The 23,956-nt window shown below is 45.1% G+C and overlaps 1 protein-coding gene across 1 annotated transcript in view; it reads right to left on the reverse strand.

The window, feature by feature from the left end:
• ascc3 (activating signal cointegrator 1 complex subunit 3) overlaps window positions 1-23,956 on the reverse strand; it is a 204,200-nt gene that overhangs the window by 35,250 nt on the left and 144,994 nt on the right. Inside the window, exons 23-30 of the mRNA XM_034101747.2 lie at window positions 16,556-16,654; window positions 16,124-16,292; window positions 8,180-8,400; window positions 7,310-7,395; window positions 6,878-7,044; window positions 4,660-4,805; window positions 1,874-1,994; window positions 1,128-1,270 (exon numbers count right to left, since the gene is read on the reverse strand). Of these exons, the coding sequence (XP_033957638.1) occupies window positions 1,128-1,270; window positions 1,874-1,994; window positions 4,660-4,805; window positions 6,878-7,044; window positions 7,310-7,395; window positions 8,180-8,400; window positions 16,124-16,292; window positions 16,556-16,654 (1,152 nt within the window). The remainder of the gene's footprint in view (window positions 1-1,127; window positions 1,271-1,873; window positions 1,995-4,659; window positions 4,806-6,877; window positions 7,045-7,309; window positions 7,396-8,179; window positions 8,401-16,123; window positions 16,293-16,555; window positions 16,655-23,956) is intronic.

Raw genomic sequence — 23,956 nt, forward strand, 5'->3', positions numbered from 1 at the left:
TCAGCCTTTTCAACTTGCCTTCAGAATAGCTCCTTGCTCTGCAGTATATGTACCTTGCAATAAGTGTTGTTTAAACTATAATGTGACAATGATATACAAACTATTTGTTTTTGTAGGGTGACCCGGAAGTTAGAATCGCTGGGGCTCCCTCTGCCAAAAGCCTGGGGATTGGAGTGGACACACATTTATGATACTAACATGCAGAAAAATAATAATTTTACGTCGAAGTGAAAAAAAGGTTACGTTATTTGCGTTAACCACGGATCTTGTTTAAGGTGTCTAACCAAAAAAAAAGTGCTTAAAATGCTTTTTAGATAGAGGAGGAAAATCCTGCAGAACTTTACTACGCACTTTAACAAACCCATGTGACTGTAAAGCCACTACACAGTTCTCTCATGAGAGGTTCATACGGTCCACGCTCCATCACGCCTGCATATCCCAGTGTTGTAATACTAATAGCAAACTTTTCAAATGTGAACCCAGAGGGGCTATTTGCTCCAATCTTGAACTGATCCCAAGGTATGCACAGACAATATAATGGAGGATGACACGGGCTTTTCCGGCACAAGTTGGGTTGAATTCCGTCTGTGATTGCACTTAAACCACCACTTACACAGAGAAACCGAGCGTCAGCACATTGCAGCAAAGGGGGGGCAATGGAGTGCTTCCACAGAAATAAAGACGCATTAGAAAAGAATGGAATGCATGAGACAGACACATGTGGTTATATCTGCACATATTTGTCTGATTGTATCAGTTGTCTACGTCCCCAGATCTGATATTGTTTACCAGAGCTTAAAGCTGCCTACATGTGTAAATGTGTCAGAATAAAGATGGTAAATGTGAATGTATTTTCTAAGCTCCTTTTGTTACGAATGGTAAACATTCTCTAACAGTTCGTTTTCTAAATATCAGAAATGCTTTCTTGTTTCTATGTTTCGGTGGGTTACGATATATAGAAGAATGAATGGATGCCTGCTGGAATCTACCTCCTTATGTTTCAGTATGCTACCGTGCACCTCACCTTACACCAGTGTTTCTCAAACTTTTTCATACCAAGGACCACTTCCATTTCATTTCATAACTACAGTGATTGTGTGTTGGACCCTGTGAGAGAGTGAGCGTACCTCTCTCTCGTCCTGGTGCAGCCACTGCTTGGGGTTGTCCTCTGTGGCCAGGTAGGCGATCAGGTCCAGGGCGGTCAGTCGGGTTTGCCGTCGGGAGGAGACAAAGATCAGCACTGGTTTGGCTGGGGAGTGGCTGCGTATCGCTGCAAAGACACACGTTTCAATGTGCATTATGACTTTTCACTGCTTCAGAAACGGTTTGATATTATTGTGTGTGCTTTGATGCAAGTGTTTCCAACAATGTGGGGGAGGATAAGAAATGTTCCTTCTTTCTGTCAACAAAAACCAGTGAAAGACTCTTTCTGACGTCTCTACCCTGTGTGTGGTACTCAGCGCTAGGCCCATTAGTTCTTTAGTTTGGCTGAAGGAAACTGAAGATGGATCAAAATGTGGTATAAATTACTTATAGAAAATCTGAACAATTGTTTTTTTTAAAAGCCTACTTTTTCATAATAACGTTAGCTTAGCAGGAATGATTACATAGCTCTTTAAATAGATTGAATTAGTACTTTTTGGATCCCAAATTGGAACATTGTTTTGTTACAGAAGCATGTTACCAAGGCATTTCACATGAGTTAATAATATAAATAAAATAAACAGTGAATACAAACCTAAAACAGTGGAAAGACATATCTAAAGGTAACTTGTATCGAAGCAGCAGTGACTTTATGTAACTCCAGCTCAATGAGAAACCTGTTACAAATGGAACGGACATCTGACATAAAGCATGTGTGAAGGAGCTGTACCTTGGAAGGTAGGCTTGTTCATGCTGGCCATGCGAGGGCAGTAGTGTTGCCCCGGGAAACCATGGATGTGAACTTCCAGCGGTACAGGGCGAACAGATGGGCGGAAGTTAAACAAACCCACCTGTTACAGAGAAGAAAGGGAGAGGGGGGGGGGGAAGGAAAGGGAGAAGAGATTTAATGTGAGCAGCTGGCAACATGGAGCCCATCTGGCTGTAATGTACACTGTCTGTCACTGTCACTGAGGCCGGAGCCCTGCTGGACCCCGCTGCGCTGTTAACCCTTCATGTGTGTGTTCACTGTGTGATTAGGAGGCCGTGTGTGAACACAACTCGGAGTGCTGCAGGGTGTTGTCAGAGTAAGATGCATTATTTGGTGCAGCGTGTTTTCGTAAGAGGAAGTTAGCATCACAAAGGCTGCCTGGACAAAGGGCACATGGGATTTCTCCATTGGATTTAGGATTATTACAGAAAATAAGCTCTGTGGAAAATGCACATTTATGATACACACACATTTTCTTCAGCCAGAGAAACTCCATATATAAACACCACTTTTATGATAATTGAAGACAGAAGACAGAGATTAGTGTTGCAAATTGGACTGCACACAAAGTATAGTTTAGTTTAAATAGGAAAGCATATCGCCCAAATATTGTTTAAAGATTTGTTATTTTGAGACTATTTAAGTCAATACTTTTTTGTTAATAAATTACATTTTTTTGACTGAAAACCCTCGGCTGCTTATTGTTTTGGATTGCGTGTCGTCAACCCCGCTCGATAGTGGCAAGAGGAAAGCTTGATGCCATTACAGAGAAGGAAACGGCTAACTCATTCCTGCACCACTCTACAGTGTTGGGGGCAGCTGATAGTGATTTGAGCCCAACAGCAGCCAGCAGGCAGACGTATGGAGGACAAGAAGCCCAACCTGCTTCACTGACACAGGGTGTTTCTCAATGTCGAGTACGCTTGCTTGGTAGCACATGTCTTCCGAGTAACTTGCTTCAGAAGCGAGGCATGAATACTTCCTAGCATTCGGAAAACGAAGAGTGGAACAGGCGAGCAAGTGTGCAGGTGTGCTTCATATGAGAGGCCCCGCCTTACATTTTCCGCCACAGATTTGGGGAAATTGGTCCGTGTGCAAAGCATTGTGGGGATTTTAAGACCGCGGAGTCTACACATGTGCAGCCTCAAAATGTCTCGCTACGAAGTACGCCGGGCTCGGTAGAATTCCAAGTATGCTGGACATTGGAACAGTCCTTCGGCGGCACTCGATGAAGCATGCTTGAAATAGTGGCTCTGGAGCAGCCTTCCTCGACATTGAGAAACACCCCCCGTCTCCACAGCTCTGTCAACAGAGGCGAGGTTTGGAAACGTGTCTTTGATGATGCGTTATGACGGATCCCTACAGGGTATATCACATATTGACCAGTTGTGACTGCACAGAAGCAACAAGAGAGAAACGTTGTAATCGTAAGAATAATCAGTAAACATGTTGGGATGGTAGCAGCGTTTTGTGAGATACATGTGTCTGACACATTGTACAGTATTAAATATAAACTTAAAAAATAAAACATAGAAACACTCTCATAACGTATGGTATCCAAAACATGCGGTATGTTAACATGGACTTGAATTGACATGTGTCCATCATGTCAAGCAGACTGGTGGGTCCAACAGACATTCTCAGGACATCTTACCTTCAAAATAATAATAACAAACTGATTTTACATTTATTCTGACTACGGCTGTCTTTATCATTTTGAATAGTCATTTCTTAATTACTTAGACAAAAAGGAAAATATAGTATGCTTCTATCTTAAATGTGGGGTCGGTAATTCACTTCAGAAAACACTTTGTTATATTCCATGGAATGCTCTTAACATCCGATAGCAACGAATATCTGAAGTGCTTTGACAATCAATACATACAAAAATGTCATCTGTGGAAGCCGCTGTAGAAAGCACGACCAATCATCTGAGCCGGCTAAAGTAACTGGATGGCCTACCTGCCTGTCAGCCTCCCACCTGGGCACAAACTTATCTCATTGGTCATGTGCGCGTTCGTGTGTGTTGGAGGAGGGGCTCTGTGAGGAAGTCTGAAGGAAGAGGCAGATTTTTTCCGGTTGTGTATTTTCAAATTCTAGCGCACTCGAGCTGGTTTCTGCATTCTTACCTACCCCACCTTTAAGATTTTATTAGCTTTTCTTTTTTAATGCTTAATGTCTTTCATTTTTTGTAAAGCACTTTGAATTGCCTTGCGTTGAAAAGTGCTATATAAATAAACTTGCCTTGCCTAAGATACTACCCACAGCAAAGATAAAGGGTGCCAACATGACCTAAGAGGAAACAGCATGGGAAACCTCAGTATGGAATCACATCAGTGTCATCCTTTCTACAAGTCTTCTTTGTATCATGTTGATGTTCATCCAGTCATTCCTGATGATTAGAACTTAAGCATGTCATCAGACGCAGCCTGCAGGAGATTATAGAGATCAACTATCAACCAAAAGCAGATTTTTATCCTAATTGCTGTTATTATATAAAGTCAGTCAGATATGAAGAGGCAGGAAACAAATGGACCATGACAACACAGCGCTGCACACACACTGTGGTTTCTGTTGGCCAGTACACAGCCAGCTCGCTATCCCTCAGCTTATGAACATGATCCCTCCATCTAACCAAAGATCAATGTGTGTGTGTGCGTGTGTGTGCGTGTGTGTGTGTGTGTGTGTGTGTGTGTGTGTGTGTGTGTGTGTGTGTGTGTGTGTGTGTGTGTGTGAGTGTGTCTGACCTGTCCGATGCCCAGCCAGTCGGCCAGGTCTCGAGCGTTGGCCAGAGCCGTGGACAGACCCACCACTCGGACTCTCTTAGACGTGTGAGAGGAGATGAAGTTGGTCCTGGACACAATCACCTCCAACACTGGACCTCTGTCCTCCCCTGCAAACACACACAACGGTAAAGTCAGAGTGTACATTAAAGACATGTTGGTACCGTCCCTCACACTGGAAGGTGTTTTCTGGTCTGGACGCCTTCTGGAAACATGTTGTGTAAACACTGCTAACTCGGGCATACTAGTTGCAGGGGTTAGTTCTGGGTTTCTCTGTGTGCAGTTTGTTTTCCTCCGGCTTCCTCACACAGCCCACAGACAAGTTCGGTTAACTGGTGACTGGAGAGAGGTCATCTTTTCTCTATTAGAATTCTATTGGAACCAGTGTTAATTTTGTCAGCTATTTTTTAATTTAGTTTTAGTCTTAGTCCTGTTAAATTTCCTTTTTAGTTTTAGTCATATTTAGTCACCTTCATCCTGTTTTTATTTAGTCAAGTTTTAGTCGACTAAAAGTCTGAGCATTTTAGTCTTATTTTAGTCGACTAAAACAGTAAACATTTTAGTCAAGATTTAGTTGACTAAAAGTCTGAGCATTTTAGTCTTATTTTAGTCAAAGAAAACTAATTATTTTAGTCTACTTTTTGTCAATGAAAACTGTTGAGTCTTTTTTAGTCATCAGATTATATAGAACATTTCAGTCAAACTAGCCAAAACCAATAATTTGTCATTTTAGTATATATAAATATTAAATAAATAAGATTATCTTGTCCTTATTTGATGAAAAACACAGGTTAAATGATTAAGAAAGCAGCTTTGCAGAGAGTATCTGCTCAGGTTTGTGGTGTTTTTACCTGTGTTATGGCCACATTGCTTCCCTTCTGATGAAACAATGCATTCGCTTTTTTTCTCCGCCTCATTGTAGCGAAAATGGGCCCAAATATCACATCGTTTCTTTCTCCCAAGCAGTGGTGGCTTTAGACTTTTTCGTTGCCAGTCATTTTGACGGACAGGATCGTAACATTTCCGTCGTAATCCATTATTACCCGTCGAGTGCACAATGTATCACTCACTCGCGCTGACGGGGGGGTATTCGGTTAACGCGAGTGCGACCACTGCTCCTAAGCCCTGTTGTTGCCATTTTATTTTCTGTTAAATAAGGTGAGTTAGACCATGAGTTAGACCCGAGTCTTCCTGACAGTTCATATTGTGCCGCTGCCCGGTGTAATTCAAATGTACCGCCGGGCGCCCCACAGAAACAGCTGCTGCTCTGCCGCAGCACCGGAAGTGGAACTGCTGGGAGAAAAACTGACTATCAGAGATGTAACGTTATCTTTGATAATATTTCGTCTCCTCATTTTTCGTCAACGAAAGTAAAGAGAGATTTTGTCATAGTTTTTATTTAGTAAACTACATTTTCGTCTCGTCACTTTTCGTCAACGATATTGCATGATGATTTCGTTGCAGTTATTGTTTACTACCGTCGGTGCCTTCTCGTCATCGTCTCGTTTTCGTCATGGAAAAAAAGGTCGTTGACGAACATATTTCGTCATAGTTTTAGAATAACTGAATCTCTTCTTCTCTCCTTTCCTCGTCTCTTTCCCCTCATCTTGTTCCCCCTCCTATATCTCTTTTTAGTTGTTGTTTTAAATTAAATGTATTTCTTCCTTATGTCGAAGTATTACTTATGTTTTCTGTAAATACTTTTAGTAAGGGTAAATGGCAACACAAGTTTTCTTTTTAAATATACATTATATTTAAAATGTAATATAATTCAAATATTATCTCATATAATACTATATAATTCTATATATATATATATATATCATTATAATTGTTTATATTTTATTATAATTAATATATCATTTTATATATTATATTAAATGTTATCTATTATAAATATATAATAAATATTCACCTTCACAGTTAAACAACTTAATATTATTAAGTATTTACCACAAAATAAAATAAATAAAAAGATGAAATAAAACTAATTCCAATTAGCTGTATGCGTTTGCTGCAGGCTCTGTCGAAGTCACGGTTTCCCTGCAGCAGTTCTGGCCCAATGAAACATCCCATAAACAAAGTGAGAGAATTGGGCTAAATGAAAGGCCATACGCTCTGACCTTCAAAGAGCGCCCTTCAAGCTGTTTGACCTACAGAACGGATTCCTCCTCCCCCTTACCCAGCAGGTGGATCTCATCGATGATGAGGATGGCCACTTTCTGAACATAGCTTCTATTCTGCCAGCTCCGGCTCACTCCGTCCCATTTCTCCGGAGTGGTGACGATGAGGTCAGCCTGTGATATAGCTCTCATGTCGGGGGTCACGTCCCCCGTCAGCTCCACCACTCTACACACACACAAGATCATTATTACATGACCAAGTGAGTCATTCCGTTGTATCCCACAATGCCATCTACACACAAGACTCTTCACGACTTCTTAAGCTGCACCACGTCAGTTCATGCAGCTGTGATCGTCATGACTACTTGAATGCATTCAGGTTTTAATGTCACATAAGCTGCAGTGGAGAAATGGCAATGACATGTTGTGACGCAAGCTCCTCCAACATGCAACATAATTATATAATAAAATACAAAAGAACCATCGCTCACTTCTTCCCCAGCTGCTCCTCAATCCTGACCTTCCAGTCCTCGATCCTCTCTCTCACCAGGGCCTTCATGGGGGCGATGTACACCACCTGGCCACACGGAGATTATAACCAGTCATTCAATGGAAACACAGGTAGGCTTTCTCTGGTTGGAGGAATATAAAAAACAACAATACCAACAACACATTTGCATGTTGGAGCATCTCCAAGCAGCGCTCCCTGTGGAGGCAACAGTGAAACATACATGACACCAACCTGTGCTTTTTGAAAGGTTTTCTAACGCATGCAAACAATAGAGAACGTGTTCATATCGAGGTCAGGGAAATCCACGTCAGATACAACTCCTAGGTTGGCCAAATACACAAACAGTTATGTTCTGTGTGAACAAATATAAATGCAACACTGCACAGAGTAGATGTTAAAGCGGCCATTGCTTTTTGACCTCAAGTAAGACTATTGAGCCAAAAGGCGTGTCCCTGGTTAGCTTCTGGAGCAATGCACATCCATGAGGTATGTGGGAGGTGTATGTAAAAAAAAATGTGGTAACAAATATTGAGATTACTCATAAAGAAAGGAATGTCCTCATCACCGTATGTTACAGACAGTACCATACACTCACACATGAAAACATTGATCATTTGCAATATGTGCTCCACAGCCTGTGGATCTCCATGGAGATAGGAAATTGTCTTCATATTTAGTTTACACATTTCTGTTAAGGATTTAATAGCTTTTAGTCTTGTGTGCTGCACTTCTCAGTTCTTATGTAAAGAGTTTCAATGCTCAACATAAAAGAAAGACAGCAACAAGTCCCCCCCCCCCTCACAGGAAAGGCCCTTCAATGTAACCATGAAGCGCACCGAGCCGGTCAGACCTTAGCGCCGGGATACTGGCTGAAGACCCTGAACATGGCCATCTCTGCGGCGATGGTCTTCCCGGAGCCCGTTGGCGCCCCCAGCAGGACGTTGGTGTCGGTGTGGTACAGCGTGTGGAAGATCTGCGTCTGGATGGGGTTGAAGTGAGTGAACTTGAACAGGCTCTCAAACTCCGGGTTACCCAGAGCCGTCACCGGGAGAGGCTGCAGGTCCAGCAGCTCTGAGGGGGGAGAAGGCCAATCAGGGGATAGTGGGGTACATCTGAAAACTCTAAAGGAGAAATGTTTCGAACTGAATGTTTGGAAACATATACATTTATTCACATCAAAATAAGGATTACAACTAAAACAGTGAGTCTCTATTCCAGAGGTTTGAAAGCCAGGGATCAGATGTATCATAATATTTTCAGGAACAAACAAAAGCCCCTTACTTCACATGATGTTTCCACCCAAGCACGATACAACAACATGCCAGCTATGACAGATATGTGATTTGACAGCCTCAATACGAGACAGTGTTGTTCATCAGGAGCGGGAACATATTGCTCTGGAGCGGAGGTTCAAGTATCAGCGGCTCAGAGAATGTGAATGTTTGCAATATTGTTTATCACTTTCGTGGTAGGAAATACAACTGTCATGTACACACAAGAACAAACTGTTGATGAAGTGCCAGCCACTCCAGATGTACAGTAATTAAAATAAAGAAAATAGGTTCATAACAATAACAAGCCATTGTTTATCTCTAACGGTCGGTTTGCTGCTGAGCCGGGTGTGAACATGGGCTTTATGAGAGAATCAAAACAGCTGCGGCGAAGAGACAGGGTCAGCTGGTGATGCTGCACTCAAGCCTTATCAGAGATGGTTGATATCGACATTTTTTTTCTTTTTTCTTCAGTGCAAGAGGTCCTGTCATTTCTGATCAAGCTGTCGAACTTAGCAGTTAGGTTTTAAAAACATGCGAGACAAGAGACCGGAAAGAGAATTGTGATTTGATCAGCGCCGTCTAGTTTGACGGTTTGGAACAACATCCTCAGCACTGACCGACACTGAAGGCTTCTCAATTCTCTAATTTCCCCTCCTCGACTCCTCGGTCCTCCGGTAGTGACCCGGCAATGAATTTCAGCGCGCCATTTTGAAGGACATCTCATTTCTCTAAATGCACACCGAGCATCGAGCGTCGAGGAGGCTCTCTGGAGGAGCTCTGACCGAGGACACACTGACGGCTCCTCCGCGGATGTATTTCCGGCAACAGAGATGTTTCAAAGAGTCGCGACGCACGGCCGGACTGATCTCAGCCAATGACAGCTCTGCATGCAATGTGGTACAGTGTGTAGGTGCGTGTTGTACAGTGTGTAGGTGCGTGTTGTACAGTGTGTGTGTGTGTGTGTGGTACAGCTGTGTAGGTGTGTGTTGTATAGTGTGTGTGTGCGTGGTACAGTGTGTAGGTGTGTGTTGTACAGTGTGTGTGTGTGTGTGGTACAGTGTGTAGGTGTGTGTTGTACAGTGTGTGTGTGTGCGTGGTAACGTGTGTAGGTGTGTGTTGTACAGTGTGTGTGTGCGTGGTACAGTGTGTAGGTGCGTGTTGTACAGTGTGTGTGTGTGTGTGTGTGTGTGTGTGTGGTACCGTGTGTAGGTGTGTGTTGTACAGTGTGTGTGTGTGTGTGTGCGTGGTAACGTGTGTAGGTGCGTGTTGTACAGTGTGTGTGTGCGTGGTACAGTGTGTATGTGCATGTTGTACAGTGTGTAGGTGTGTGGTACAGTGTGTAGGTGTGTGTTGTACAGTGTGTGTGTGCGTGTTGTACAGTGTGTAGGTGTGTGTTGTACAGTGTGTAGGTGTGTGTTGTACAGTGTGTAGGTGCGTGTTGTACAGTGTGTAGGTGCGTGTTGTACAGTGTGTAGGTGTGTGTTGTACAGTGTGTGTGTGCGTGTTGTACAGTGTGTAGGTGTGTGTTGTACAGTGTGTAGGTGTGTGTTGTACAGTGTGTAGGTGCGTGTTGTACAGTGTGTAGGTGCGTGTTGTACAGTGTGTGTGTGTGTGTGTGTGTGTGTGTGTGTGTGGTACAGTGTGTAGGTGTGTGTTGTATAGTGTGTGTGTGCGTGGTACAGTGTGTAGGTGTGTGTTGTACAGTGTGTGTGTGTGTGTGTGTGTGTGTGTGTGTGTGTGTGTGGTACAGTGTGTAGGTGTGTGTTGTACAGTGTGTGTGTGTGTGTGTGTGTGTGTGTGTGTGCGTGGTAACGTGTGTAGGTGTGTGTTGTACAGTGTGTGTGTGCGTGGTACAGTGTGTAGGTGCGTGTTGTACAGTGTGTGTGTGTGTGTGTGTGTGGTACAGTGTGTAGGTGTGTGTTGTACAGTGTGTGTGTGTGTGTGTGTGTGTGTGTGTGTGTGCGTGGTAACGTGTGTAGGTGCGTGTTGTACAGTGTGTGTGTGCGTGGTACAGTGTGTATGTGCATGTTGTACAGTGTGTAGGTGTGTGGTACAGTGTGTAGGTGTGTATGGTGTGTGTGTGTGTGTGTGTGTGTGTGTGTGTGTGCGTGTTGTACAGTGTGTAGGTGCGTGTTGTACAGTGTGTAGGTGTGTGTTGTACAGTGTGTGTGTGCGTGTTGTACAGTGTGTAGGTGTGTGTTGTACAGTGTGTAGGTGTGTGTTGTACAGTGTGTAGGTGTGTGTTGTACAGTGTGTGTGTGTGTGCATGTTGTACAGTGTGTAGGTGTGTGTGGTACAGTGTGTAGGTGTGTGGTACAGTGTGTAGCTGTGTGTTGTACAGTGTGTAGGTGTGTGTGGTACAGTGTGTAGGTGCGTGTTGTACAGTGTGTAGGTGTGTGTGGTACAGTGTGTATGTGCGTGTTGTACAGTGTGTAGCAGGGTTTCCGTTAGCCGGTAATTACCGGTTTTTAGCTGGTACAATTTATAAAAAACCGGTAAATTCAAAACCTGACGGTCAAAATGTCTGGTAATAATTAGGGAGGCTGCGATCGATCGGCCGCCGGTCATTATCGGCCGATATTCACTCTTAATAGTTTGATCGGTGCTCTCTATAAAGGCCGATCAGGAGAGCTGGATCTGATCGATATGGACATAAACGCGAGTGAAGTGTAACCGGAGCGAGAGAGAGATCAGATCAGCTGCTGAGTCTGACCGAGACACGCAGCTCTGCATAATCACCTGAAGCCCCGCCCTCTGTTTAGCGGGCTGCAGGAGCTGCTTGAGAAACTGACGTGCTGTCAGGAGAGAGAGGGTCCGTTTCTCCCGTGTTATTATTCAAAGTTGATGTAAACTTCTGAATAATGTACGTTATCTACTACAAGTAGTTTGTTTGAATGTAATAATTATGTTGTTTGTTGTTTGTGGAATCATTTATTGAAAAATGAATCTGAATGTTTCGATCTGTTACGATTATAAACTGAAGCAATATAAAAATGAGCCCGTGAACTGAGTTTTAAACTGAAGCATATCTGCTCATAGTCCGGTAATTACCTGCTAACGGAAACTCTGCTACACAACTATTATTATTATTATTGAAATATGACCGGTAAGTTTCAAATTAGTCCGGTAAAATAAATTCTGCCCGGACATTTGACCGGCGAGAAAAAATCCTAGCGGAAACCCTGGTGTGTAGGTGTGTGTTGTACATAGTGTAGGTGTGTGTTGTACAGTGTGTGTGTGCGTGTTGTACAGTGTGTAGGTGCGTGTTGTACAGTGTGTAGGTGCGTGTGGTACATAGTGTAGGTGCGTGTTGTACAGTGTGTAGGTGCGTGTTGTACAGTGTGTAGGTGTGTGTGGTACAGTGTGTAGGTGCGTGTTGTACAGTGTGTAGGTGTGTGTGGTACAGTGTGTAGGTGCATGTTGTACAGTGTGTAGGTGTGTGTGGTACATAGTGTAGGTGCGCGTTGTACAGTGTGTAGGTGTGTGTGGTACAGTGTGTAGGTGCGTGTTGTACAGTGTGTAGGTGTGTGTGGTACAGTGTGTAGGTGCGTGTTGTACAGTGTGTAGGTGTGTGTGGTACAGTGTGTAGGTGCGTGTTGTACAGTGTGTAGCAGGGTTTCCGTTAGCCGGTAATTACCGGTTTTTAGCTGGTACAATTTATAAAAAACCGGTAAATTCAAAACCTGCCGGTCAACATGTCTGGTAATAATTAGGGAGGCTGCGATCGATCGGCCGCCGGTCATTATCGGCCGCTATTCACTCTTAATAGTTTGATCGGTGCTCTCTATAAAGGCCGATCAGGAGAGCTGGATCTGATCGATATGGACATAAACGCGAGTGAAGTTTAACCGGACGCGAGAGAGAGATCAGATCAGCTGCTGAGTCTGACCGAGACACGCAGCTCTGCATAATCACCTGAAGCCCCGCCCTCTGTTTAGCGGGCTGCAGGAGCTGCTTGAGAAACTGACGTGCTGTCAGGAGAGAGAGGGTCCGTTTCTCCCGTGTTATTATTCAAAGTTGATGTAAACTTCTGAATAATGTACGTTATCTACTACAAGTAGTTTGTTTGAATGTAATAATTATGTTGTTTGTTGTTTGTGGAATCATTTATTGAAAAATGAATCTGAATTTTTCGATCTGTTACGATTATAAACTGAAGCAATATAAAAATGAGCCCGTGAACTGAGTTTTAAACTGAAGCATATCTGCTCATAGTCCGGTAATTACCTGCTAACGGAAACTCTGCTACACAACTATTATTATTATTATTGAAATATGACCGGTAAGTTTCAAATTAGTCCGGTAAAATAAATTCTGCCCGGACATTTGACCGGCGAGAAAAAATCCTAGCGGAAACCCTGGTGTGTAGGTGTGTGTTGTACATAGTGTAGGTGTGTGTTGTACAGTGTGTGTGTGCGTGTTGTACAGTGTGTAGGTGCGTGTTGTACAGTGTGTAGGTGCGTGTGGTACATAGTGTAGGTGCGTGTTGTACAGTGTGTAGGTGCGTGTTGTACAGTGTGTAGGTGTGTGTGGTACAGTGTGTAGGTGCGTGTTGTACAGTGTGTAGGTGTGTGTGGTACAGTGTGTAGGTGCATGTTGTACAGTGTGTAGGTGTGTGTGGTACATAGTGTAGGTGCGCGTTGTACAGTGTGTAGGTGTGTGTGGTACAGTGTGTAGGTGCGTGTTGTACAGTGTGTAGGTGTGTGTGGTACATAGTGTAGGTGCGTGTTGTACAGTGTGTAGGTGCGTGTTGTACAGTGTGTAGGTGCGTGTTGTACAGTGTGTAGGTGTGTGTGGTACAGTGTGTAGGTGCGTGTTGTACAGTGTGTAGGTGTGTGTGGTACAGTGTGTAGGTGCGTGTTGTACAGTGTGTAGGTGTGTGTGGTACATAGTGTAGGTGCGTGTTGTACAGTGTGTAGGTGCGCGTTGTACAGTGTGTAGGTGTGTGCGGTACAGTGTGTAGGTGCGTGTTGTACAGTGTGTAGGTGTGTGTGGTACAGTGTGTAGGTGCGTGTTGTACAGTGTGTAGGTGTGTGGTACAGTGTGTAGGTGTGTGCGGTACAGTGTGTAGGTGTGTGTGGTACAGTGTGTAGGTGCGTGTTGTACAGTGTGTAGGTGTGTGTGGTACAGTGTGTAGGTGCGTGTTGTACAGTGTGTAGGTGTGTGGTACAGTGTGTAGGTGTGTGCGGTACAGTGTGTGTGTGTGCGTGTTGTACAGTGTGTAGGTGTGTGCGGTACATAGTGTAGGTGCGTGTTGTACAGTGTGTAGGTGTGTGTGGCACAGTGTGTAGGTGTGTGTGGTACAGTGTGTAGGTGCGTGTTGTACAGTGTGTAGGTGTGTGTGGTACAGTGTGTAGGTGCGTGTTGTACAGTGTGTAGGTGTGTGTGGTACAGTGTGTAGGTGCGTGTTGTACAGTGTGTAGGTGCGTGTTGTACAGTGTGTAGGTGTGTGTGGTACAGTGTGTAGGTGTGTGTGTGTACAGTGTGTGTGTGTGTGTTGTACAGTGTGTGTGTGTGTGATGTACAGTGTGTGTGTGTGTGTGATGTACAGTGTGTGTGTGTGTGGTACAGTGTGTGTGGTACAGTGTGTGGTGTGTGTAGTACAGTGTGTGTGTGTGTGTTATGATGGTACAGTGTGTGTGTGTGTGTTGTACAGTGTGTAGGTGTGTGTGGTACAGTGTGTGTGTGTGTGTGTGTGTGGTACAGTGTGTGTGTGTGTGGTACAGTGTGTAGGTGTGTGTGGTACAGTGTGTTGGTGTGTGTTGTACAGTGCGTAGGTGCAGCGGACAGACAGGTCTCAGTTGGTTTGGTGTCCTCTGCTTACTTGTAATACTTGTAAATACAACTTTTGGCCCGTAATTTCATTTCCTCATTGTTGCGACCAGAGAGTGGGGGGGGGGATATATCCAGTCTCTGATAGTGTTACGTTATTATGAGAGTGCTCTCATACTTGTTTGATTCTGAAATTGTATATATTTATATAAATATATGTGTGTGTAAATACGTGTGTGTAAATATATAAGTCATCATGAACACATCTGTCCATCAGACAGAGGGCTGCTGCCTCCTGTCATCATTAATGGACGTCTCTTTAAAATGACCGCTCAGAGGAGAGGAGTTCTCATTTCTCTAACCGCCTGCTGCTTCCCCTCCTCTCTCCTCGCTTCCCCTCCTCTCTCCTCGGTTCCCCTCCTCGGCTCCTCCGCTCGCATCTCCTGTGGGCGGGACTAAGACATGAGGAGGGGAGTCGAGGAGGGGAGTCGAGGAGGGGAAATTAGAGGATTGAGAAGCCTCCACACTCCACAGCTCTGATTGGTTGCTTTCCTTTGGGGGGGTGCTGAATTATTTCACAATGAGCACTGAGGGGGGTTAGTAGCAGTGGGCTGCCATTATGTACGGCGCCCAGGTAGCCGTGTAGGGAACGGTGCCTTGCTCAGGGAGACCTCGGTAGCACTTGGTCTTTACGGGACTTGAACTGGTGACCTTCCACCACCACCGCCCTACCCCACCGTAAGAGCCTGTTTAACTGAAAGACTGGAGAAACATTAAGCTCCCGCAGCCTGTGATATGGTCTCTTCGCTGCTCTGGGATTCTTTCTGATATGGCTGTGATTATGTCTGAGGGGGAATGTGGTCAGAAATAATGAATGCTTCCTTTCTTACAGTCTGAGGAGTGAATGAGTGGAGTACAGGAGGATTAGATGCTTTCTTTTCCGCTCCACATGGAGTTGTGATGTCTCAGTGCAGCTTCCAAACAGATAATCCGTTATGTGGTGGAGAGCGGCTGATTTAAGCTCACTGTGAATTATAGCTGCTGTTTTTACACAAACTATCCTCTGAAACTATTCTAGACTTTATAAAAAGCTTCAGTTCAGGATAAGAAGGAAAAATAGTACAAATCGTACACTGGAATAAAGTACCTTCAAATTAAACTTGACTAATACCATTTTTGTTTTACTATTCTATTACTCCATTACTTTTCAAAGGGAAATATTCTAACTCTTAATACACAATATGACAGCTTTTGTTACTAACTTTGACATAAAACCCCTTTAGATCTGTATATACTTTTTTTTATAAATAATTGTTTGAGCCATGCTATGATCAAATCATCCAATATTACTGATAATGTCATATACAATAACTGTTCAATCACAGGAGACATTATACAACTCTATTATATCACTTTTACTTTGATACTTCAATTGCATTTTCCTATAGAACTATTGTACTCTCACATAGGACCTTAAAGGCAGGGCTTTTACCTGTCAGTGAGCATTCCAACATTGTGATACTTTCACTGAAGTCATAGAGTGTGTTATTCCCCCCCCCCCCCCTGACTGTACTACAGTATGCAGTACTGGCTCTGACAGGGGACTGAAGCAACTGTTGTCTAACAGCTGGGAGCCTTCAGCAGAGTTCAGCTCTCACTCACTAAGTATCAGTGCTTTACATTCAAGGCAAGTTAAGTCAAACCCCTGTTGTCACATCATAAATGTGTGTGTGTGAGAGTGTGTGTACCAGTGTGTGGGGGGTGTCTCTCGGGTAAGATGAGGTTCTGGAAGTTAATGATGCAGACGGCCTCTGCCCCCAGCCAGCGGTCGGACACCGCCCTGATGTAGTACTGAGAGGGCAGCGGCTCAAAGATAGGGATGGTGAACACGATGTGCTGAGGCTCCTCTGACACCACCTGCACACACACACACACACACACACACACACACACACACACACACACACACACACACACACACACACACACACACACACACACACACACACACACACACACACACACACACACACACACACACACACACACACACACACACACACACACACACACACACACACACACACACACACACACACACACACACACATACACACACATCAGGAAACACTCTTTGAGAAACACAAGGACAATAGAAACCAAGTAAAACAATGACTGACCTGTTTCTTCTGCAGCAGGATGTGCTCAGAGTGGTATATGTGGTCATTGATGGGGTCCTCCACCCACAACCACCAGGGCTCACCCACTGACCCGTGGACCTGCACCATCCAGCAAAAGAAAAGAACATTTAATCAGACGTTCTGCTCAGGCAGGTGCAGTGGGTGAAGATAATAGTACATGCATAATGTTATACTTAATTACCAAAGGTTATTATTGTATTATAATTATTGATGCATTCATGTGTTCATAACTTCAGTGTTGCACCTGGAAATGTGCGGAATTATTGTATGATTGATATTTGGTTGATTTATATTTTGTATTTATAATTTAAATGTGCAAAGTAACTAGTCTCTTAATCTGTAAAATAAATGTAGTTGCCAACAAAATGTAGTCGAGTCAAAGTATGAAGTAGCAAAATGACACAATACTCAAGTAAAGTACAAGTTCTTAGTTACATCTAAATGAAGCTTAGTGCAGGTTCAGACAGGAAGACCTAACACTCCGTATTGCTCGTCATGGCAATACTTGCTCCCTGCATCTAAATGACAGGGAGCGCCTCTCCTCAGCTAAACCTATCACGCCCCTCCATTTACAAGCCTAATCATCGCACCTGTTAATCCCTCTATATATGCTCTCCCCTTTCCTATCAGCTGTCTTCCAGGTGTCAACGCGCAAGCAGCAGCAGGGCTTCGTCCCAGCTCCAGGCATTATTCATCAGCTCCGCAGTCTGGCGGATTAAGCTACAGGCGGCATTCCCCAGTCGGCTAGCGGTTCCAGCCGGCCGCCCCGCAAACCCGGACGCGGGAGGAAAAGACAAGGAAATCGGGCTCCACGGAAGTTCCTCCAGCTTAATGGAAACGGGCTACTTCACCCAAACAATTGACGTACGCCTTCAGTCTCTCAAGAGGGTATCACTGGCTTCATGGCCGCTCAAATGCGGCGCTTCCGGTTTCACGCGGAACGGGTCCTCATCGCATGCGAAGCTTTACCCATTCTGGCTTCAACCACAACCCCTCCTGCAGGCAGGCAGGGCTCAAGCTACATCCCATTGGAGCTACTTCCTCCTGCGCCTCACCTCTAAAACAGGCGTCAGGGTAGCGCTGGCAAGAGGCAGTTGCAGCAAATTCACGAGATGTTTCGTTATATTGTCATGACATTCGGGGCATGCAGAGCGAGATCACTACCCCTTTAAGAGAGGGGTGTGGCGCGTGCAGGTGTGCTGGGCATGGTATGGTAGAGCGAGCGGGATTCATGTTTTCTAAAAGTAAACAAGGCAGCAGAAAAAAGTATTTCTGTGATCTTACGAAACAGAAGAGCTAAATAAATGCAACGACCTCCCAAGAAGAGCTCGCCTCTCTCCAGTCTTTCCGATAAAATTGGTTATTGAACCCGAAGCGTGTTGCTTCTGCCCTGGGAGACGACAGAGTCACCCCCCCTCCCCCTTTCCTCGACTACGGTCTGGGAGCCGACAGCAAGTTCAATACGATGCATTGCTACCTTTAGTTCAGGGTAAGGTGAGTTCCAGGCAGTGTTGGGTGTAACGTGTTACAGTATGGAGTTTCAGTAACGTATTACTTGCATTACTAATGCAGTCGGGTAATTACTACCCATTACAATGCTCAGTAACTAACGCAGTGTCAAGCTTCAACACAGCGTTACCTGAAATGAATGGCGCCAACTCATTTCTAATATGCAAAAGACAAACAAATGCGTCTATGATGTATTTTCGATCAGACGAGATCTCTCTCCCCGGTCTGCGTGCGAGGGGGCGGGGCAGTTTACACACACGCAGCTGCTCCATGCAGCGGAGCACTCTGCGGAGGTGGCGGAGAGAACGCGCTCCGAGGTGTGGTTAACTTTACCTGTCTCGACGTGGAGAATGCTCGTTGCCAAAGTGCAATAAGAGTTTAGCTTTTGTCTAAATATTTATCAAAAGTGCAGCACATTCAGACAAAGGAATGCACCGTTTTCGACTGTCTAGCAGCTCTGTAGCCCCATCCACGAGTAACGTTTTCACGTTAGGTGTCATGTATGCTAGCAGCAACACACAGAGTTCACTAAATTATACAAACATGGGTTAATGATTAGAGGTAACTGAGTATTTTATTTTGTTGGGCTGTTTTCCGGGAATAATAGTCAAAACCGTCAGGTGCAGCATAGGCAAGACGAGAGATTTATCATAACTTTAACGAAAACGTCTGCTACCACCCATATCGTACATTCCTCCACATCTGCAGTCCTGCAAGTCATCCGAGGTCTGTATGCCCCAGGCGCAACCGCAGCTTTGCCAGTACCTCGCGCCAGGAACCACATGGAAAATAATCTTTCAACCCCCCCCCCACCCGCATTAACGCCACACATTAGCAGCGGCCGTATCTACTCACTCAGACACTCAATGAGTCTTCGTTTTTATTCACGGATGCTGCCCATCCGTGGGGTTTTTGGGGAGTTTCTTCAGGGAGAAAGAGAAGTTCACGTAATATGATAGAAGACAGTCTAATCACCCAATCAAGTGCATCTATGTCTCACCGTGGCGTAATTAAACTGCTAATTAAGCTAGTCCCATATCATGGGTCATGTTTCAGTGTTCACTAAGCATACATCATTTTATGCTGCGCATATTGTCTCATTTATATTGGTTCATGCTCACATGGCTTACGATAAGCCAGGGTATAACATTCATGTCTCATTGTACTCAAGCTAACAGCTGCATTACATTGTCTACATCTCCCTCTTCCCCCGGACATCGACTCGTGCCGGCAATCCTAGATCTCTGTTTACCTATGGTAAACATGCATATAACTGTTGGTGGTGTCTTAATAGCATTTCAGGGCTTCGTCCAGGATAGGTGCAGCAACCCTGCCGCAATCAAGGTAATTATTCCTCATCCCTACAACAACCAGACGGCCATCCAAGATCTCTCTTTCCTGGTATTTATACATTTAGTGGTAGTGTTCATCTGTGCATGTTTAACCCTGCATCGCAGGTCATCGACCATCGTGTCGGCAAGGTTTAGTGGTAGTGTTCACGTAAGCCCGGCGCTGATTCCGGCCGTCGACTTCCGAGTCAGCATCCTATGATGTACAGTAAGCCCGGCAGTGATTCCGGCCGTTGTTTAGTGGTAGTACGTAAGCCCGGCTTGATTCCGGCCGGTGGCTCTCGGGTCAAGCATCTTATGATGTACAGTAAGCCCAGCAGAGAACAGTAAGCCCGGCAGCGATTCCGGCCGTTGTTTAGTGGTAGCGTTCTCGTAAGTCCGGCGCTGATTCCGGCCGTCGACCTTTGGGTCAGCATCTTATGATGTACAGTAAGCCCGGCAGTGATTCCGGCAGATTGTTTAATCCACATGTTAATCTCTCATTTCATCCATAGATTACCGCAGTCAGCCCACAAGACGTTCCGGAACCTCTGCCCAGGAGCCAGCACTCAACCCGTCAGGATTCCTCCCCTGCATCTCCTCTCTCTCTCTTAAATAGAAGCCCCCTAGAAAGGCACCTCGAATCAGCAGGTCTATGAGGAAGGGCTTAGCGCGTCCACCCTCAAAACATATGATTCACTTGGAGAACGTTTGCGACATTTTGCTTTTCCGTAGGCATCACACTTAAACCTGTTCTCATCTCCACCGTGTGTGCCTTCATGTGCTACTGCGCCACTGATCGCCACCTCAAACCCCAATACATCCGGGGCCTCTTAGCAGGAGTTCAGTTTAACGTTCGCGTTCCGATCTCGGCTTTCCCAGCCTGTTCGCAAACCAGTCAGTCAAACTCATCCTCAAAGGTCTCATTAAAACTTTTCCCCCGTCTTAGACCGGAGACGCCCTATTACACTCTCCACTTTACGCCTCATGCTCTCCAAACTTAGAAGTGGGTTATTCTCCCCTTATATCGATGCACTACTCGATGCTCTATTTCTCCTAGCTTTTTATGCCTTTCTCAGACCAGGCGAATTACCACAGCTTCCCTTACTTTCGATTCCAATCGAGACGTCAGCTTTCTGACATATCCTTTCACGCTAGCCACTTTAGTTTATATCTTTAAACACTCCAAATGCGGCGGCGCATGCTCCGTCATCGCCGCCCGCATCGACTCCCAGTTCTGCCCTTATAAGGCCATGATCAAGTTCCTACGGCTTAGACCTACCTCTAATCCTCTCTCACCATTATTCCTTATCTCAGGGAATTTTCCTTTAAACGCAACGACAGTTCAATGTCTATTTAAAACAAGTCCTCATTAAATCCGGGTATCACCCCTTCTATACACGGGGCAATCCTTTAGAATAGGCGCAGCTACTTCCGCTGCTAATCAAGGTGTCTCATCCTCATCCCTGCAACAACTCGGACGGTGGTCCTCCTCCGCTTTCTCATCCTACATTCGCCCCGACCTCAATGCCGTGCTGGCTATCCAAAGGTCTCTCCAAACCTTAACAAATTGGTACGTATGCATACAACTGGTGGTGGTTCTTAGCATGTCAGCACGTATGTCGCCCCGCGGCTCATGTTTATTTCTGCATATTTAAACCTGTATGTCCAGGCTGTAAAACCTTCGGGTCTGTATAACGTGTCCCTGCTAAAGCAGGTTGCCCCGCAAAAGAAAATGTTCGGGAAGCCTCGCACGTTCCGGGCACCCGGGGCACTGGTCGGGTCGCTCGGTGCGTCCGGGTAGTCCCCGCTCACCCGGGATGCCTGTATGGATGCCGAGGATGTCCAGGATGCCCTGTACGGCCAGGATGCCCCGTATGTCCGGGTTGCCCCGTACGTCCAGGATGCCCCGTACGTCCGGGAAGCCCCGTACGTCCAGGATGCCCCGTACGTCCGGGAAGCCCCGTATGTCCGGGTTGCCCTGTACGTCCAGGATGCCCCGTACGTCCGGGAAGCCCCGTATGTCCGGGTCGTGAAACCTCCGGTCCGTATAATGTTTCCCTGCTAAAGTCAGGTTACCCCCGCACATTCGGGAAGCCTCGCACGTTCCGGGCACCCGGGGCACTGGTCGGGTCGCTCGGTGCGTCCGGGTAGTCCCCACTCACCCGGGATGCCCCGTACGTCCGGGACGCCCTGTACGGCCAGGATGCCCCCTCCGGGATGCCCCGCTCACTCGGGATGCCCCGTACGTCCGGGACGCCCTGTACGGCCAGGATGCCCTGTACGGCCAGGATGCCCCCTCCGGGATGCCCCGTACGTCCGGGACGCCCTGTACGTCCAGGAAGCCCCATCCGGGATGCCCCGTACGGCCGGGAAGCCCTGTACGTCCAGGAAGGATGCCCGGGAGGCATCAGTCGCTTAAATCCTCACATGTATTAACCTCTCCTTTCCATCCATAGATTTCCGCTGCATCCCACAAGGTAAGATTATTCACATTCAGTACTTCATACTTCATTCTTTTGGGGGTTCATCGGAAACGGTTCTTCCCTTCCCGATTGATATCCTACTAAAACCTGGGCCTAATCGCCAAAACAACATTCATTCATTTGTGATGAACTGTCATCATTATGTTTCATGAATCAAAAAAGTGTTCTATTAATCCAGTGGTTCTCAAACTTTTTCTGTCATTCCCCACTTTGAACAGGTGGGCCTTTTCAAGCCCCACCCGTTCCTCATCGCTCCAATCAAATGGTAGGCCAAGCTTAAAATTGTCAAATGTATCGTTCTACAACAGGGGTCTCCAACCTTTCTTAGGATGAGAGCTACTTTCAAAAAATAAAACAAGTCGTGAGCTACTTTTACTCCTCTTTTTTTTGTAGTGTGTATATTTAGCACATTTTATCATTATTATATGCTTACCTTTAACCTTTGTGTGCTGTTTGGGTCTGTGGGACCCGTTTTCAGTGTTTACTAAAAGAACATGTATGCAATTTAATTATTTTACCCTGCTTTATTTGGGGGTGGACCTCACCTCTAGGGCAGTGGTTCCCAAACGGTGTGCCGCGGCACACTGGTGTGCCGTGAGTCAAATCCGGGTGTGCCGTGGGATTTTGTGACAACCATACGTTATTATTGCAATATACAACTACACAAAAATAATTATTTTTTAATTTACTATATCAGTACTTTGTAGGTTTATATGTACGTAATCTGCGCGTCCACATCTCCACGTGCAGTGCTGCATAAACATGGCTGAGTCAGCGATAACTTTCGAGGGGTGGAGGTATGCCCATTATTTTTGAGTTCGTCCGAAGAATAGACAGGAATGTGATGGTGAGATGCAAACTGTGTCCAGGCCAGAAGCTGTTATCCACTGCTGTGAACACCACGTCGTCAAACCTCAACACACACCTGCAAAGAACACATGTTTTTTGTTTATATCACGGAGTCTGTTCTTCTTCTCTGTCTTCCGGTTATTGCCTGGTTTGAAGGACAAATACACACTACCGCCACCTGCTGGTAATGAAAGTTATTGCCACTCACGCATGCGCAGTTCGTACATGCTCGGCAAGTAAAGTAACGAGTTACTTTATGTAGATAGTAACGAAGTAGTGTAATATATTACTTTAATAAAAAAAAAGTAATATATTACATTTTTTTAGTAACGACCCCATCTCTGGAGTTGGCATTCTCTGTCTGGTTGAAATGAGTGTGTTGCTGCTTTGATGAAGCCTAATTTGATAAAGTTTCAAATTAATTTCTGAAATATTTCGTTAATATATATTTCATGAGGTAAATAATTATGCACATTTACATGATATGAGTGATAACACGTGTTATAAGGGCTATTTTGCACAATAGGTGTGCCTTGAGATTTGTACTTCTCCTTTGGTGTGCCTTGGGCACAAACAGTTTGGGAACCACTGCTCTAGGGGGTCCGGGGGCATGCACCCCCGGGAAGATATTTTTTTATCAATCTGGTGCACTTTGAGCACAACATGAATGTATGGATACAGCTCTCAACACTCAGATGAAAGAGAGCTGTATACTTTTCAATAATCAAAACATCTTTAGAATATGATCACAACCAATAACAAATCATTTAAACGTGTTTATTCTTATCTTATGTTACCTAGTTAGCATGCTTTCTTTATTTATGCATATTTTACTAATCACTCCCCTTTTAAACTGTTTTTTTTCTTTACTGTCCTATAGTACACATTGGAATGATTTCTTACTTTATTTTTTACAACTGGGCTATATTAAAGGTGGGGTAGGTAATTTTGGAGAAACCAGCTCGAGTGCGCTAGAATTTGAAAATACACAACCGGAACAAATCTGCCACTTCCTTACAGAGCCCCTCCTCCAACACACACGCGCACATGACCAATGAGGGCACGAGATAAGTTTGTGCACAGATGGAAGGCTGACAGGCAGGTAGGCCATCCAGTTACTTTAGCCGGGCCGGCTCAAATGATTGGTCGTACTTTTTACAGTACTACGGCTTTCACAGATGACGTTTTTTTATGGATTTTTTGTCAAA

The sequence above is a fragment of the Pseudochaenichthys georgianus genome, chromosome 16 (assembly GCF_902827115.2).
Source record: "Pseudochaenichthys georgianus chromosome 16, fPseGeo1.2, whole genome shotgun sequence".
NCBI classification, from domain to species: domain Eukaryota; kingdom Metazoa; phylum Chordata; class Actinopteri; order Perciformes; family Channichthyidae; genus Pseudochaenichthys; species Pseudochaenichthys georgianus.